The 18,981-nt window shown below is 44.6% G+C and overlaps 1 protein-coding gene across 6 annotated transcripts in view; it reads right to left on the bottom strand.

Annotated features, from left to right (window-relative positions):
* The window catches only part of LOC121576892 (ankyrin repeat domain-containing protein 27), a 43,684-nt gene that overhangs the window by 6,529 nt on the left and 18,174 nt on the right, over positions 1-18,981 (bottom strand). For 4 of the 6 annotated variants that reach the window (XM_041890445.2, XM_041890446.2, XM_041890441.2 and 1 more), the window contains exons 6-22: positions 18,889-18,948; positions 17,094-17,147; positions 16,851-16,916; positions 16,676-16,752; positions 16,206-16,327; positions 14,545-14,623; positions 14,230-14,368; positions 13,315-13,407; positions 12,259-12,383; positions 10,094-10,176; positions 9,778-9,893; positions 9,500-9,592; positions 8,144-8,341; positions 4,794-4,850; positions 1,985-2,101; positions 665-829; positions 230-427 (exon numbers count right to left, since the gene is read on the bottom strand). In XM_041890445.2, coding sequence (XP_041746379.1) covers positions 230-427; positions 665-829; positions 1,985-2,101; positions 4,794-4,850; positions 8,144-8,341; positions 9,500-9,592; positions 9,778-9,893; positions 10,094-10,176; positions 12,259-12,383; positions 13,315-13,407; positions 14,230-14,368; positions 14,545-14,623; positions 16,206-16,327; positions 16,676-16,752; positions 16,851-16,916; positions 17,094-17,147; positions 18,889-18,948 — 1,842 coding nt within the window. The remainder of the gene's footprint in view (positions 1-229; positions 428-664; positions 830-1,984; positions 2,102-4,793; positions 4,851-8,143; positions 8,342-9,499; positions 9,593-9,777; positions 9,894-10,093; positions 10,177-12,258; positions 12,384-13,314; positions 13,408-14,229; positions 14,369-14,544; positions 14,624-16,205; positions 16,328-16,675; positions 16,753-16,850; positions 16,917-17,093; positions 17,148-18,888; positions 18,949-18,981) is intronic. The other 2 variants (XM_041890442.2, XM_041890443.2) reach the window with 2 other exon arrangements.

Below are 18,981 nucleotides of genomic sequence, written 5' to 3'. Positions count from 1 at the left end.
GAACACATGTACATAAAACCAATGAGAGATTGTCTGAGGCTGAAGAACGAGGTATGAGCGAGGATGAAGAGTCAATCTGCAGCAGACCTGTGTGTTTCAAACAATTCAAGCTTTTGGGCGAGTCTGCCTGGAGTCCCTAGATGGACGGGGGGTTGGGACTATTCCATGGTTTCTGATGAGCCAGGGATGCTCAATCAAACGCATCTAAAGTATAGTACTGTGTGCCCACCTGTAAGTGGCTGTTCTGGCTGGCCAGGTGCAGTGGAGTGGCGCTCTGGCTGTTGCGTGCGTTGACGTTGGCCCCGTGGCGGCTGAGCAGGGATACCAGCGCCGTGTGACCATGGAGCGCCGCCACGTGGAGGGGAGTGAAGCCATCCACACTACTGCTGTTCACACCCAGACCACTGGCCTGCAGGCACACCAACTTCTGGAGGCAAACGCACACATACGCATCCAGACACACACACACACACACACACAACAATACAGACATAAAAGCACAGGCATCATCAAGTTAGCTGGACAGCTCTGCAGGAACAAAATTCAGTCTAAGGCCCTGTGTGAAGATTGCTGTTTGTTTGCTCACTGTACATCAGAAAGAGTTTTGGTAAGTGTGTTTGTCGGGCTATGGAGCATGGAGCCTGCAGTAGCGATGTTGTCTGACCTTCTGTGATGGCCCACAGTGTGGACACTGGCACAGTGGGTGGCACAGTTTAGTCCAGGAGGGCAGCCCTGCATCCTCCTCCTCTGGCTCCTCGTCCAACCACTCCAACAGGTACCGCACCATCTCTATGTCTCCATCAGCTGCCGCACGCAGCAACTTCTCCACCTGTCAGTCAAACAGAGAGAAACAGAGAGATGCAGCCTATTAGAACACAAGACAGTAAACGCAGGGCCTTTACAAACTGCCAACATGGATTACAAATTACAGATAGTCATCCCACAAAAACTTTGTGTGAAAGCTCCAAATATTAGCGTCACTCAATATATATAAAAATACTACATATAATTTAACTTCCTTCCCTATTCCTTTTCCCTAAATGTTAAGTCCCCTATTTAGGGGTTCTGGACTGGTTCTGACCGATATTTCTGTGTACAGTGCACTCTGTGACCGACGCAACATTCATTGCTTTACACTCCCTAAAAGTGGTGGTTGTCTCGATCCATATGCGCTATTGCAAGCGCAGCTGTGAGGTTCCCAGACATATTTGCATAGGGAGCGACACGTTACATTTTCTGGCCTATCCAGACAAAGGAACAATTTCCTGTACCTGTGACCATCGTAGCTGCATGTGAAACGGGAGAGTCTAGCGGATTCAACAGATGGATTTATAGCCCTCAACAGGGAAAAACACAAAATAATTTCAAAGAATTGAAATAAGAACATCTTCTCTTCGTCAGAGATGCACAAAATCTCTTCATGCTTAAAGCAGAATTTGTAACAAGTCTGCACACATTTGAATGGTGTCTGCTTCGCTCAGAGTACGTTTGGCAGAAAAGTTGTCGGTTATATGAAAAGGTGCCAATATTGTACTGTCACTAAGTATGATCATGTTTATTTAACAGTTATAAGAAAAGGTGAAATCTTATAGTAAGTCGTTTATAATTTGATTGTTACTATATTTAGAAAGCATTTCAGTCATTTTAAGCCCTATTGCCCCACTTTTGTTGAATAGGGAAAAAATCGTATGATTTCTCATATTTGTACTATGTTCTTGAACTTGTGTCATCAAAAGTGAGTACACCTAAGCAATCTATAACCACTTACCAGAAAGGTGAGTCCCAGACCTTTCTAAAACTATGCAGCATTACCAGTTATTGTTTATGGCCATCTCATGAAAATATTACTTTTGGATATGTCATTTTAGGCAGAAATCTAAATTTTGCCCTAATGTTCAATAATTGAATTAAGAGGATGGTACTCCTCTCAGGCATTGTCAGGGTCAACCCTGCCTAGGCCAGGGGTCCTGAGTGCTCTGCTCACCTCTTTGTGGCGGACCCTGTCGTAGTCGGGCCTGGCCTCAGAGCTCTGGGAGGTGGTGCTGGAGACAGAGGAACGGCGGCTGCTGCAATCAGAGGTCTGGGAAGAGCGGTTAGGGGACTGGAAGGGACAGCAGGGGGCGAGAGAGTGCCCCGTCAATCAGCTGACCATACCACAAACAAAATCAGGACCCGCTTTCCCGATAGCGATGGAACTTAAGCTTACGAGTGTTTTAACGATGCATCGTTCCTATAACGGCCGAAGATGTCACATGCGTTTCCCAAAACACCACGTAGAGAGAATGTTCACTAAGTGCTTAATTGGAGCATGTGTCGATACTGATAGGATCGAAAGAAAGGCAGCGTTGCTCTCGGATCAGCTTTCTACATTCAAATCTCATTAAAATTATTGCACAATTCTGACCGACGGATCAGCTCCTAGATATACACTGCTCAAAAAAATAAAGGGAACACTTAAACAACACAATGTAACTCCAAGTCAATCACACTTCTGTGAAATCAAACTGTCCACTTAGGAAGCAACACTGATTGACAATAAATGTCACATGCTGGTGTGCAAATGGAATAGACAACAGGTGGAAATTATAGGCAATTAGCAAGACACCCCCAATAAAGGAGTGGTTCTGCAGGTGGTGACCACAGACCACTTCTCAGTTCCTATGCTTCCTGGCTGATGTTTTGGTCACTTTTGAATGCTGGCGGTTCTTTCACTCTAGTGGTAGCATGAAACGGAGTCTACAACCCACACAAGTGGCTCAGGTAGTGCAGCTCATCCAGGATGGCACATCAATGCGAGCTGTGGCAAGAAGGTTTGCTGTGTCTGTCAGCGTAGTGTCCAGAGCATGGAGGCGCTACCAGGAGACAGGCCAATACATCAGGAGACGTGGAGGAGGCCATAGGAGGGCAACAACCCAGCAGCAGGACCGCTACCTCTGCCTTTGTGCAAGGAGGAGCACTGCCAGAGCCCTGCAAAATGACCTCCAGCAGGCCACAAATGTGCATGTGTCTGCTCAAACGGTCAGAAACAGACTCCATGAGGGTGGTATGAGGGCCCGACGTCCACAGGTGGGGGTTGTGCTTACAGCCCAACACCGTGCAGGACGTTTGGCATTTGCCAGAGAACACCAAGATTGGCAAATTCGCCAATGGCGCCCTGTGCTCTTCACAGATGAAAGCAGGTTCACACTGAGCACGTGACAGACGTGACAGAGTCTGGAGACGCCGTGGAGAACGTTCTGCTGCCTGCAACATCCTCCAGCATGACCGGTTTGGCGGTGGGTCAGTCATGGTGTGGGGTGGCATTTCTTTGGGGGGCCGCACAGCCCTCCATGTGCTCGCCAGAGGTAGCCTGACTGCCATTAGGTACCGAGATGAGATCCTCAGACCCCTTGTGAGACCATATGCTGGTGCGGTTGGCCCTGGGTTCCTCCTAATGCAAGACAATGCTAGACCTCATGTGGCTGGAGTGTGTCAGCAGTTCCTGCAAGAGGAAGGCATTGATGCTATGGACTGGCCCGCCCGTTCCCCAGACCTGAATCCAATTGAGCACATCTGGGACATCATGTCTCGCTCCATCCACCAACGCCATGTTGCACCACACACTGTCCAGGAGTTGGCAGATGCTTTAGTCCAGGTCTGGGAGGAGATCCCTCAGGAGACCATCCGCCACCTCATCAGGAGCATGCCCAGGCGTTGTAGGGAGGTCATACAGGCACGTGGAGGCCACACACACTACTGAGCCTCATTTTGACTTGTTTTAAGGACATTACATCAAAAGTTGGATCAGCCTGTAGTGTGGTTTTCCACTTTAATTTTGAGTGACTCCAAATCCAGACCTCCATGGGTTGATACATTTGATTTCCATTGATAATTTTTGTGTGATTTTGTTGTCAGCACATTCAACTATGTAAAGAAAAAAGTATTTAATAAGATTATTTCAATCATTCAGATCTAGGATGTGTTATTTTAGTGTTCCCTTAAATTTTTTGAGCAGTGTATATTATTTGTCTGCAAATATTGAGGCGGCTTATTCTAATGCTTACACCATAATAATGCACTAAATCACAGATTTGGCACATCATTGCGCACGTTGTTACACAACATTAAATATATTGAGGCAATTTAAGATAGTAGCCTACAATAACCAAATAGAACTCAATTGATTGAACATGAAATTGAGTTCAATATCATTCAAATACATAGGCCTATGTAGCCTATACTGTATTTTTTATTTTAATGCAGTGATCACTGTTTTTATTTGAAGCATCTTTTTATTATTCACTTGTTTGTAACAATTGCAAAGACATTAGCAACTTTTAACTTCGTTCTGAAGTTATCAGCGGTTACAGAGAGACAGAAACATCTTGATTCTATGTTTAGCAGAGATTTTCTGTGTATAAAGTGACGCGGAAGGGCAAAAAAGCATCTAACGACGCACTTAGCTGTTCTTGGAGTGGTTTGAGGTAGTCGGTAAACAACTAGCGTTTTCAAGTGAAACTTCACCAACAACGGTTTTAGGAAACAGCTCCGCGATTTAACAATGCTCCTACGAAGATTCTAACAATGAACTTAGCCTTAAGATGCTTTTGGGAAACTGGGTCCAGGCTGCTTCTAGCAGAGCAAGTAAAGAGATATCCTTGGAATACTTAGGACAGTCCACCTACAAGATTCTGGTTAACGGTATTTTAACAGGTTGGCTGGTCAGAACCATCAGTTTATCTAATGAAATGATGTAGTTCCATTATTGAGTCAACTCTACTCTGTCACTTCCTATGTGATGACATTTGACTTACATCATTGCTATCTCTTCTGTGAGAACCATATTGTGTCAACTCCAACAGCGTCAAAATCTGCAACACAGACATTGGTACACACACACACTATTATGTACGTACATACAGTGCATTCGGAAAGTATTCAGACCCCTTGACTTTTTCCACTTTGTTACGTTACAGCCTTATTATCAAATTTATTAAATCATGTTTTTCCCTCATCAATCTACCCACAATACCCCATAATGACAAAGCGAAAACAGGTTTGTCGAAAATATTAAAAATTAAAAACAGAAATTTCACATTTACATAAGTATTCAGACCCTTTACTCAGTACTTTGTTGAAGCACCTTTGGCAGCGATTACGGCCTCGAGTCTTCTTGGGTATGACGCTACAAGCTTGGCACACCTGTATTTGGGGAGTTTCTCCCATTCTTCTCTGCAGATCCTCTCAAGCTCTGTCAGGTTGGATGGGGAGCGTCGCTGCACAGCTATTGTCAGGTCTCTCCAGAGATGTTAGATCGGGTTCAAGACCGGGCTCTGGCTGGGCCACTCAAGGACATTCAGAGACTTGTCCCGAAGCCACTCCTGCATTGTCTTGGCTGTGTGATTAGGGTCGTTGTCCTGTTGGAAGGTGAACCTTCACCCTAGTCTGAGGTCCTGAGCACTCTGGAGCAGGTTTTCATCAATGATCTCTCTGTACTTTGCGCAGTTCATCTTTCCCTCGATCCTGACTAGTATCCCAGTCCCTGCCACTGAAAAATATCACCACAGCATGATGCTGCCACCACCATGCTTCACCGTAGGGATGGTGCCAGGTTTCCTCCAGACGTGACGCTTGGCATTCAAGCAAAAGAGTTCAATCTTGGTTTCATCAGACGAGAGAATCTTGTTTCTCATGGTCTGAGAGTCCTTTAGGTGCCTTTTGGCAAACTCCAAGCAGGCTGTCATGTGCCTTTTACTGAGGAGTGGCTTCCGTCTGGCCACTCTACCATAAAGGCCTGATTGGTGGAGTGCAGCAGAGATGGTTGTCCTTCTGGAAGGTTCTTCCATCTCCACAGAGGAACTCTGGAGCTCTGTCAGAGTGACCATCAGGTTCTTGGTCACTTCCCTGACCAAGGCCCTTCTCCCCCAATTGCTCAGTTTGGCCGGGTGGCCAGCTCTAGGAAGAGACTTGGTGGTTCCAAATTTCTTGCATTTAAGAATGATGGAGGCCACTGTGTTCTTGTGGACCTTGTTTTGGTACCCTTCCCCAGATCTGTGCCACGACACAATCCTGTCTCGGAGCTCTACGGACAATTCCCTTGACCTCATGGCTTGATTTATGCTCTGACATGCACTGTCAACTATGGGACCTTATGTAGACAGGTGTGTGCCTTTCCAAATCATGTCCAATCAATTGAATTCTATGGGGTTGAGATGCACCTGAGCTCAATTTCGAGTCTCATAGCAAAGGGTCTGAATACAAAAAATTCAAAAAAACATTTTTCGCTTTGTCATTATGGGGTATTGTGTGTATATTGATGATGATTTTTTTTGCATTTAATCCATTTTAGAATAAGTCTGTAACGTAACAAAATGTGGAAAAAGTCAAGAGGTCTGAAAACGTTCCGAATGCACTGTACTTGCTTGCTGTAACAAACACATACTTAATTTGCACATTTGATGTTTGCACACATGACTGACTAAGTCGCTTTAGATAAAATGGTGTGCTAAATGGCATATACAGTGGGGAAAAAAGTATTTAGTCAGCCACCAATTGTGCAAGTTCTCCCACTTAAAAAGATGAGAGAGGCCTGTAATTTTCATCATAGGTACACGTCAACTATGACAGACAAATTGAGAGAAAAAAATCCAGAAAATCACATTGTAGGATTTTTTATGAATTTATTTGCAAATTATGGTGGAAAATAAGTATTTGGTCACCTACAAACAAGCAAGATTTCTGGCTCTCACAGACCTGCAACTTCTTCTTTAAGAGGCTCCTCTGTCCTCCACTCGTTACCTGTATTAATGGCACCTGTTTGAACTTGTTATCAGTATAAAAGACACCTGTCCACAACCTCAAACAGTCACACTCCAAACTCCACTATGGCCAAGACCAAAGAGCTGTCAAAGGACACCAGAAACAAAATTGTAGACCTGCACCAGGCTGGGAAGACTGAATCTGCAATAGGTAAGCAGCTTGGTTTGAAGAAATCAACTGTGGGAGCAATTATTAGGAAATGGAAGACATACAAGACCACTGATAATCTCCCTCGATCTGGGGCTCCACACAAGATCTCACCCCCGTGGGGTCAAAATGATCACAAGAACGGTGAGCAAAAATCCCAGAACCACACAGGGGGACCTAGTGAATGACCTGCAGAGAGCTGGGACCAAAGTAACAAAGCCTACCATCAGTAACACACTACGCCGCCAGGGACTCAAATCCTGCAGTGCCAGACGTGTCCCCCTGCTTAAGCCAGTACATGTCCAGGCCCGTCTGAAGTTTGCTAGAGTGCATTTGGATGATCCAGAAGAGGATTGGGAGAATGTCATATGGTCAGATGAAACCAAAATAGAACATTTTGGTAAAAACTCAACTCGTCGTGTTTGGAGGACAAAGAATGCTGAGTTGCATCCAAAGAACACCATACCTACTGTGAAGCATGGGGGTGGAAACATCATGCTTTGGGGCTGTTTTTTCTGCAAAGGGACCAGGACGACTGATCCGTGTAAAGGAAAGAATGAATGGGGCCATGTATCGTGAGATTTTGCGTGAAAACCTCCTTCCATCAGCAAGGGCATTGAAGATGAAACGTGGCTGGGTCTTTCAGCATGACAATGATCTCAAACACACCGCCCGGGCAACGAAGGAGTGGCTTCGTAAGAAGCATTTCAAGGTCCTGGAGTGGCCTAGCCAGTCTCCAGATCTCAACCCCATAGAAAATCTTTGGAGGGAGTTGAAAGTCCGTGTTGCCCAGCGACAGCCCCAAAACATCACTGCACTAGAGGAGATCTGCATGGATGAATGGGCCAAAATACCAGCAACAGTGTGTGAAAACCTTGTGAAGACTTACAGAAAATGTTTGACCTGTGTCATTGCCAACAAAGGGTATATAACAAAGTATTGAGAAACTTTTGTTATTGACCAAATACTTATTTTCCACCATAATTTGAAAATAAATTCATTAAAAATCCTACAATGTGATTTTCTGTATTTTTTTTTCTCATTTTGTCTGTCATAGTTGACGTGTACCTATGATGAAAATTACAGGCCTCTCTCATCTTTTTAAGTGGGAGAACTTGCACAATTGGTGGCTGACTAAATAATTTTTCCCCCCACTGTATTAGGTGCTTTTAGCAGAGCAGGGGTCTTCACTCCTCACCTTAGAGTTCAGGGCACACTGTAGTGGAGAGTCTTTGGCCTTGTTGTATATGGTGGTGCTGGCTCCGTTCTCCAGTAGAACCTGGATGATGCCCTCGTAGCCCCAACGGGCCGCGATGTGCAGGGGGGTGTCCCCCTTGTCGTTCTGGATGTTCAGACAGCACGTGTGCAGGTCGTAGTACACCACAGCCTTAACACACTGAGACACGGATGGGATAACACTGTCAGACAAAAAAACAACAACTCTGAACTACCATAGAGAGACACTGTCAGTACAGGCTGTCATCATCATCCTCCATATACCTGTACTTATTTACAGCAGTATTGTTGTGGAAATTCTAACCAATAAGGAGAGACTTTGTTAATTCTTCAAACAATCAATACTTTATTATATGAATTGCAATAAGGAAGCTGGTCGACCCCACACTCTTGAGCGTGAGACCGAGGCTTAAAATCATACAGAGAATAAAGGGCCTTATATAGAAGACCTAGAAATGCTTAGTCATGGCTGGTTCCACCCCTCCCTGGAAGATCAGGGCATCATAAGCTATCTTGTTTTCTTCTTGTGGCCAGGTGTATTGGGTGTGTGAGGTTATAGGCACAAACAAGTGACAACGGCAGTTCCGTTACTGCGTTCTCTACCAAGCTAGCCTCCGTTCTCTTCTATCTCCCCACAGCTGTGCCCTTGGAAGATATGAGAAGAAACAGGATGGGCTGAGACACTGTGGTCACTTCTCAGAGCCTCTTTGTCTTATGCCGTGTGACCTGGTTACTCAGAAGCAAAGAGAAATTGAAACAATACAGGTCTATCTGTTTCTCAAGTTTATCTCTATCTCGAGTGGCAAGTTATCTCTGAGTCTCCCCATGTCCTTGACGATACGCCCAGACCAGCTGCAGTGAGCAGAAAGGGAGAACCATCCTTTCTCAGAAGCACAGTATTGCAAGTTATTAACTATCGATATATAGTAAACAAGGCAGGTAAATACGTTAATTCTCCCCCTACATTATCAATACAGATCACAGGAAGTTGGTGGCACCTTAATTGGGGAAGACGGGCTCATAGTAATGGCTGGAATGGATAATATGGAATGGCATCGAACTCAAACACATGGTTTCCATGTGTTTGATATCATTCCATTAACTCCATCCCAGTCATTATTATGAGTCATCCTCCCCTCAGCAGCCTCCTGTGATACAGATACTTTAACTGCTATCCCATGTACTGTCACTGGTTGTATTTCCTCAGCTCTATCCCTGAGATTACCAAACAAAGTGGCAGAGTCAAGGCTGTTGAAATTACAGACTGTGCCTTTAAAGACAGATTTAAAATGGAGAGTGGCTCCCCAGACTGACTTACATCTTCATGTCCGTACATACAGGCCAGGTGCAGAGGAGTGTTGCCATTGTTGTCCTGGGCGTCTGTGTTCGCCTTATAGTGCAAGAGCAGCAGCTGGGTGGGAGAGAGAGTGAGAGAAAAATATGTCAGAGAGATTGAACAGTTTGTGTAACAGAAGTATCTTTTTTGTATATAGTTTCTGTGATATAGTGTAGTTCATTTTAGCCTGGTTCAAGATCTGTTTAGCACAAAAAGATCTGGAACCAGGCTATAACTGTCCTGCTAGCGTCCTGTCTCACCGTGACTCCCTGGTAGCCCTTCTGACAGGAGAGGTGCAGGGGTGAGAATGCGAGGTAGTCTGTGGCGTTCACCAGAGCTCCCTTAGACACCAACAGGTCGATCAACAGGGACTGACCTACCATGGCAAAGACAGGCTTTTAACTTTATTTAGACAGTGGGAAATGAGAGCGGGAGACAGATTGAAGGGGATGAAAAGTACAGAAAGTGGCGGACCGGGGATTCCATCCCCTGCCTTTAGGGTCTACAGTATGTGTGGTCCCAAGTAAGCTGTGTTGATCAATAGGCCACCCTCAGGCACTTATTAGCACCACTTACCACAGATAGCAGCGACATGAAGTGGTGTGTATCCTCTATCGTCTCGAGAGAAGGGAGTTAAAATGGACGGGTCATTCAGTCTTCTGCAAGAGCAGACACAGTAATAGAGAAAGGGGAAATGAAACTTCAAGGGGAATTACAAAGTTGGAGAATAATCAAATGTTCTGTTTCTATTCACTGCATGTAATGACAATAACAAAGAAAGAGAATATGATTCCACTAGAAGGAGTGAGTGACACAGAGAATCAGACAACTGAAGTGTCAGACTTACAGTAGGAGAAAAAAGTATTTAGTCAGCCACCAATTGTGCAAGTTCTCCCACTTAAAAAGATGAGAGAGGCCTGTAATTTTCATCATAGGTACACGTAAACTATGACAGACAAACTGAGAAAAAAAATCCAGAAAATCACATTGTAGGATTTTTTATGAATTTATTTGCAAATGATGGTGGAAAATAAGTATTTGGTCACCTACAAACAAGCAAGATTTCTGGCTCTCACAGACCTGTAACTTCTTCTTTAAGAGGCTCCTCTGTCCTCCACTCGTTACCTGTATTAATGGCACCTGTTTGAACTTGTTATCAGTATAAAAGACACCTGTCCACAACCTCAAACAGTCACACTCCAAACTCCGATATGGCCAAGACCAAAGAGCTGTCAAAGGACACCAGAAACAAAATTGTAGACCTGCACCAGGCTGGGAAGACTGAATCTGCAATAGGTAAGCAGCTTGGTTTGAAGAAATCAACTGTGGGAGCAATTATTAGGAAATGGAAGACATACAAGACCACTGATAATCTCCCTTGATCTGGGGCTCCACGCAAGATCTCACCCCGTGGGGTCAAAATGATCACAAGAACGGTGAGCAAACATCCCAGAACCACACGGGGGGACCTAGTGAATTACCTGCAGAGAGCTGGGACCAAAGTAACAAAGCCTACCATCAGTAACACACTACGCCGCCAGGGACTCAAATCCTGCAGTGCCAGACGTGTCCCCCTGCTTAAGCCAGTACATGTCCAGGCCTGTCTGAAGTTTGCTAGAGTGCATTTGGATGATCCAGAAGAGGATTGGGAGAATGTCATATGGTCAGATGAAACCAAAATAGAACTTTTTTGGTAAAAACTCAACTCGTCGTGTTTGGAGGACAAAGAATGCTGAGTTGCATCCAAAGAACACCATACCTACTGTGAAGCATGGGGGTGGAAACATCATGCTTTGGGGCTGTTTTTTCTGCAAAGGGACCAGGACGACTGATCCGTGTAAAGGAAAGAATGAATGGGGCCATGTATCGTGAGATTTTGAGTGAAAACCTCCTTCCATCAGCAAGGGCATTGAAGATGAAACGTGGTTGGGTCTTTCAGCATGACAATGATCCCAAACACACCGCCCGGGCAACGAAGGAGTGGCTTCATAAGAAGCATTTCAAGGTCCTGGAGTGGCATAGCCAGTCTCCAGATCTCAACCCCATAGAAAATCTTTGGAGGGAGTTGAAAGTCCGTGTTGCCCAGCGACAGCCCCAAAACATCACTGCTCTAGAGATCTGCAAGGAGGAATGGGCCAAAATACCAGCAACAGTGTGTGAAAACCTTGTGAAGACTTACAGAAAACGTTTGACCTGTGTCATTGCCAACAAAGGGTATATAATAGTATTGAGAAACTTTTGTTATTGACCAAATACTTATTTTCCACTATAATTTGCAAATAAATTCATAAAAAATCCTACAATGTGATTTTCTGGAGAAAAAAATTCTCATTTTGTCTGTCATAGTTGACGTGTACCTATGATGAAAATTACAGGCCTCTCTCATCTTTTTAAGTGGGAGAACATGCACAATTGGTGGCTGACTAAATACTTTTTTTCCCCACTGTACCTGATGGGTGGGGGAAAGGGGATATCTAGTCAGTTGCACAACTGAATGCATTCAACCGAAAAATGTATACCGCATTCCTCTGAATCAGAGAGGTGCGGGGGGCTGCCTTAATCGATGTCCACGTCATTGACGCCCAGGGAGCAGTTGTTGTGGGGTTTAACTGCCTTGCTCAAGGGCAGAACGGCAGATTTCTCCATCTTTGCCGGCTCAGGTACAACGCTCTAATCGCTAGGCTACCTGCCTCCCCGTCATAACAAACCTGTGTGTGGTATGCGTGCGTGTGTGTGCTCACCCTGAGACCCGGAGCTCACAATGATCACAGGAGCAAAGGGGGTGACACATCTTGACCCCGTCCTCATCACTTTCGTTTTCACTCAACACACGCTTGACCTCTGCTTCGTTACCATTGGCTATGTGCTGCAGGACACACACACACACGCACCATCAGTTAAAAAAAGAAAAATATCAATATACAGACTATTTATTTATTTTTATATCAGAAAAAAGTTGGTTAAACAATGTTTTCATATGAACAAATGAAATTGTTAAATGGATTAAGGTATCCATCTATCCAATGGACCATGATGCCCAGTATTGGGCTCCCAAGTGGCGCAGTGGTCTAAGGCACTGCATCTCAGTGCTAGAGGCGTCACTACAGACCCTGGTTCGATTCCAGGCTGTATCACAACCGGCCGTGATTGGGAGTCCCATAGGGCAGCGCACAATTGGCCCAGCGTCGTCCGGGTTTTGGCCGGGGTAGGCCGTCATTGTAAATAAGAATTTGTTCTTAATTTGACTTGCCTGGTTAAATTAAATAAAATAAAAAATAGCCAGTGTTGGGGAAGCTACTCTGAAATAGTTTACCAAGCTACCAATTACTTCACACTAGAAGAAGTTAAGCTACACTAAAGCTACCCTTAAGAAGAAAAAAAAGTGTACTTATCTAAAGCTACTTTGAAAAAGTAGTTCACTACATCCAAGCTACTTCGGGAAAAATTATCATATCTAAATCTGAAATGTCATAGACTACAAATTGCAAGAACATATCACTCTGGGGTCAGGTGTTAACAAAATGTGTAATTTAGCCTATTAAACACAAAAACTGTTTCAAGTGAGAATTAGGCAGGTCTGATGCCCTAGTGTGTAGTTCCAGCAGTTAGCTACACTGCTACATGGCAAAAAAAGTTATTAACTACTGAAAACACTACCCAGATTTGAATTTAGTTCAACTACCACCAAGCTACTTCAAAATGCAGTTTAATTACTAGTTGAACTACATGTAGTTCATTACTCCCCAACAAAGAGTAAAGCTTTCCTCCCCCCAAAAACATTATGGTCATGTTCTCACCTCAAACAGACAGTTGATGGGGGTAGCATCATTCTGGCAGAGCAGGTTTATTTTCTGTGTGAAACGCACTTTGTCGTTCGGTTCCCCTGAGCCCTGCAAACCACAGACACAGTCACTTACTCTGCACCAATTTTCGGTAATTTCGGTCAAGTTCGCTCACTATTGTGGCCTGTTATGACAGGTATTGCAGTGATAAAGTGGTGTATATATCTAAGTCAACAGTGTGCTTGGATAGGATATCAGCTACAACAAAGTTGAATGTGCTTGTGGTGTATAAAGCCATTTTCACAATATTGAGCCAAGTCAAGCTGGCCAGGGCCCAGGTACACTGAGTGAACAAAACATTAAGAACACCTGCTCTTTCCATGACAGACTGACCAGGTGAATCCAGGTGAAAGCTATCATCCCTTATTGATGTCCCTTGTTAAATCCACTTCAATCAGTGTAGATGATGGGGAGGATACAGGTTAAAGAAGGATGTTTAAGCCTTGAGACAATTGAGACATGGATTGTGTATGTGTGCCATTCAAAAGGGTGGATTGGCAAGCCAAAATATTCAAATGCCTTTGAACAGGGTATGGTAGTAGGTGCCAGGCACACCAGTTTGTGTCAAGTACTCTAATGCTGCTGGGTTTTTCACACTCAACAGTTTCCCGTGTGTATCAATAATGGTCCAACACCCAAAGGACATCCAGCCAACTTGACACAACTGTGGGAAGCATTGGAGTCAACATGAACCAGCATCCCTGTGGAACGCTTTTGACACTTTGTAGAGTCTATGCTCCGACCAATTGAGGCTGTTCTGAGGGAAAAGGGGAGGGTGCAAATCAATATGAATGTTTTGTACACTCAGTGTAGTGTAACGTAAGAAAGGATCCACCCTGTGTGAGTACTACTGTACTTTAATGTGCTCACCATTCGTCCCTGGCTCAGGTTGAGGTTGCCCTGGCTGATGAACTCGACGGCGGCCTCGAACGACGTCAGGCAGTAGCTCAGCTCGTCCTTGGTGGAGTTACAGAAATTGAAGTTCTTGATGTAGTTCAGGTTGGCCATCCTGGAAGAGCATGCTTGTTAGTTAAACACTTGTTAACACTGGCTTTTAATAACTTAATAGTTAATGAATCAATTAATGACTAGGTTTAATTACTAGGTCACTTTAGTCATTCATAATTAATTCAACTAGTAAATCAAGTCATTTCATGGTCAGTGGTATTAGTAGGTCTTCCTCACCAATTAGGGATTTCCGTCTTCACCACTAAGTACAGAATCCCAGAGAGAAGATCGTCTGCACATAAAGCCTCTATGCTCACTGCATGTGAAGGAAAAAAGGGAAATGAAAGGAAGAATTCAATTACGGTGGTTCCTTCTGTAACTGTAACAAGTTTGTGAATGAGGTTTACAGCAGGGGCATACAGTAGACTAGATAGATAAGGCTCTTTAATATATTAAACAGCTTCATCCTACAAACATTGCTTTACAGAGTTGCTTTACCTGTGAAACGCCCACAAAGTCTGGCTAACCTCTGTGAGACAATCTGCCTCTTTCCGTGTCGTTTAGGCTTTAAATTGGTAAATTTGGCCAACAGAAATTACGAGTGGATCACACCACTCCACAGAGACAGGGTAAGGGTTGTTATGTGGTTAACAAGGTTGGATTTCCAAAATAAACTGGACAAACGCATTAGGCCCCAACAGTCAGGATATTGTTGCGTATGTACAGAGTTAATTATATTACCAGGCAGGGAGTGAACAGAAAATTGAGTAATGGAGGACATTATGTGGGACTGTGCAGAGTTCAGTCAACTTTCCTACACACTCTGACCTGGGCGGTTATAATGACCAGCCTTGTAAACTACTTCTAGTAACTTAATGTCATCATAAAACATTGGTAAATCAGCACTTGTGCACACCTGTAACTTTCTGGATGAAAGCAAAAATTATATTTCACTCAGAGGCCGAAGCATGACCTTACAGATGTGGTAAAGATGTCAATGGAACACAGACCGTGGGGGATAGAACTAGGACGCCGGATTGGCACACAATCAACACATCTGTCTAACAAAGTGCCAATTCGTCATGATTTATGTATTGTAACAGGCCGCTTTGGATATAATTGGCTGTTTCGCTGCATAACATTTAGAAGTAGTCGCTTTTCAGGTTGCGAAGAAGTGACTCCTAAATGCAAACTCCCGTTCGTATAAGCTGGTAGCATAGCTAGCATGGAGAAATCAGTAGTGGTATTGGTAGTCCCCTGTAGCTCAGTTGGTAGAGCATGGCGATTGCAACGCCATGGTTGTGGGTTCGTTTCCCACGGGGGGCCAGTATGAAAAATGTATGCACTCACTAACTGTAAGTCGCTATGGATAAGAGAGTCTGCCAAGTGATTAAAATGTAAAAATGTAGTCAGTCATTTTTAACTGTAATGCAGTTAATTGGTGACAATAACATGACATTGTGTTGGGGTTGACATCCATACAAACATTATACTCCGATTTTTACCTCAACATAGTGTGAAATACACAAACAATAGCCTAAAAGTAGGCTAATTTTGCTGGGGGGCAATGAGGAGATTCGTGATCATTCCCCCTCGCATTTCCATGGCATTTCCATTGTTTTGGTTGAGTTCCATTGATCTCTTTACCGCATCTATGGTACCATAACAAATGGGCCAGAATCCATTTTAAGGCACATTTGCATTTCAGTATCAATTGTGCTGTTTATGAAAATGTATACACTCACTAACTGTAAGTCGCTCTGGATAAGAGCGTCTGCTAAACGACTAAAATGCAAAAAAAAAAATAATAATAATGTGACAGAACACTGTGTAAACTTCTGCCAATGTGACATGAAATGCGGACAGACACAAGACAGACAGACAGACACACGGTATACCTGAGCTGCTGGGGGACTGCATGATGGTGAGTCCCACCTTTCTGAGGCAGAGCAGCTTGTGTAGAGGAGAGGTGCAGTGGTTCAACTGGCTCAGCTCTCTCTTGGCCCGGGGGATATTTATACTGTATTTGGTAATAGGGAAATACAACTGGGTAAGTTAATATTGATACTATATTAGGAGACAGGGACACACTACAGGTTATAGTAGTGAATGGCTAGGGGATATTGATACTGGATGAGACAGGCAAACATACTCCTATACTCTATAGACACAACGGAACAGGTTCTCTCATATCAGACCTATTTGATATGATGAAGATCAGTTAGTATTAGAAGTGGTATATGAGCAATATGGTGGTGTGGCCCTTTTCGTTTGTGTTGTATGGAGACTTGCAAAGTTTCTCATCCAGCATGTATAATGTGATGTGTGTTTATCATTACTTTGGACTGCAAACACAAAAGCAACCAACCTAAATTCAGATTTGACCCCCAAGTCTTTCTGCTGCAGATCCTGCAGACCTCTGGTGGTTTTGTTGAAGGCAGAATCCTGTTGGAACAGTGATAATAAACATGGATATTAACCTTTCCTGCATGGGGATTCTGGGGCTATAAAATACTGACAGTAATATCAAATACTGTACAGACCTGGCTGGCTTCAAGAGTTCCCACAAAGTTAAAGATTAAATCATGGATACCATGATGTATATACATCTGAAAGATAAAATAGAAAATATGTATACTGACAACATTTCATAAAATTACATTAAGCATTATAGCATCACACAACTCCGTAGAGCTGTACGGATGACCAGAATGAAAAAACACCTAAAATAAATTGTTTTCAAATGTTCAATACAACACAATACAATAGAGAGAACTCTCTCTTACTTCCACCGCTTGTTTAAGGAGAGTCATCTGGAGCTCCTGTTTGGCCAGCACTTTCTGAAAGACAGGAGGTATAACCAATCTGGTTCATATCTCAGGAATGACAACTGGGTCGTGGTCCAGTAGGCACGTAGAAATGGAAAACCAACCTGAACTTGTCCAATACGAAACATTTTAAAAACATTGCTACAGTGTGACCTACTGAACATGACCCATGATATGTAGATAATCAGGCAGTGTTGCCAACTTAGCGACTTTGTCACTAGATTTAGCGAGTTTTCAGACCCCTCCAGAGATATTGGTAAAAGAGTATAGCAACTTTTTAAGGCTGTCCCAGCAACTTTTGGTTGATTTAGCAACTTCCCTATTTGTGTGTGTGTGCCCGCTCGGCTGAGCCTAGCTGTGCTGCTCTGAGCACTGCTCCCTCTCTACCGGCTTCTGCATGTGTGTGCCCTTCCCCCACCTCTCTTCGCTCCCTCCCCCGCCTCTCTCCATCTAGCCCCTCGGTCCTCTCTCCATCTAGCCTCTCGGGTCCTCTCTCCATCTAGCCTCTCGGGTCCTCTCTCCATCTAGCCTCTCGGGTCCTCTCTCCATCTAGCCTCTCGGGTCCTCTCTCCATCTAGCCCCTCGGTCCTCTCTCCATCTAGCCCCTCGGTCCTCTCTCCATCTAGCCCCTCGGTCCTCTCTCCATCTAGCCCCTCTGTCCTCTCTCCATCTAGCCCCTCTGTCCTCTCTCCATCTAGCCCCTCTGTCCTCTCTCCATCTAGCCCCTCTGTCCTCTCTCCATCTAGCCCCTCTGTCCTCTCTCCATCTAGCCCCTCGGTCCTCTCTCCATCTAGCCCCTCGGTCCTCTCTCCATCTAGCCCCTCGGTCCTCTCTCTATCTAGCCTCTTGGGTCCTCTCTCCATCTAGCCCCTCGGTCCTCTCTCCATCTAGCCCCTCGGTCCTCTCTCCATCTAGCCCCTCGGTCCTCTCTCCATCTAGCCCCTCGGTCCTCTCTCCAGCTAGCCCCTCGGTCCTCTCTCCATCTAGCCCCTCTGTCCTCTCTCCATCTAGCCCCTCGGTCCTCTCTCCATCTAGCCCCTCGGTCCTCTCTCCATCTAGCCCCTCGGTCCTCTCTCCATCTAGCCCCTCTGTCCTCTCTCCATCTAGCCCCTCGGTCCTCTCTCCATCTAGCCTCTCGGGTCCTCTATCCATCTAGCCCCTCGGTCCTCTCTCCATCTAGCCCCTCGGTCCTCTCTCCATCTAGCCCCTCGGTCCTCTCTCCATCTAGCCTCTCGGGTCCTCTCTCCATCTAACCCCTCGGTCCGCTCTCCATCTAGCCCCTCGGTCCTCTCTCCATCTAGCCCCTCGGTCCTCTCTCCATCTAGCCCCTCGGTCCTCTCTCCATCTAGCCTCTCGGTCCTCTCTCCGCTACTCCAGCGAGTGAAGTGAATTTATTAAATCGTTCCTTATTGTTAAATGATAACACAGCTCTCCAAGGCATAAATACAAATACAAAATCTACAAAAGTTATCTACCTTAGTTTTTCTGTAACATTTAATTGGTTCCTGTTTGTTCTCCTTCAAACATTCTATTTAGTTTGCTTTGGAGAATTTCGCATTGCGTGAGAGATTGAGGGACAGCATAAGCATAATATTTGTTTTATGCGCATGTGCAAAATAACGTTATGTCATCCCTATTACATCATGACGTCATCTAGTGACATTTAGCGAGAAATGGAGCAACCAACAGCTACTTTCCGTGAAAAATAGTTGGCAACACCGCAATCAAGCAGTCATGTTCATACAGTACTTACCAGGCTTGAGTCTCTCAACAGGCACTGAAGACATTTAGTATAAAGGGCATTCACTGAGTCCTGAGGGGAGAGGACAGTCACAGGTTAGAGCAG

This window comes from Coregonus clupeaformis, unplaced genomic scaffold (genome assembly GCF_020615455.1).
Source record: "Coregonus clupeaformis isolate EN_2021a unplaced genomic scaffold, ASM2061545v1 scaf0038, whole genome shotgun sequence".
In the NCBI taxonomy this organism is placed as follows: Eukaryota; Metazoa; Chordata; class Actinopteri; order Salmoniformes; family Salmonidae; genus Coregonus; species Coregonus clupeaformis.
The sequence above is the reverse complement of the archived record's forward strand: the minus strand, read 5'-3'. Positions and strand labels throughout refer to the sequence as shown.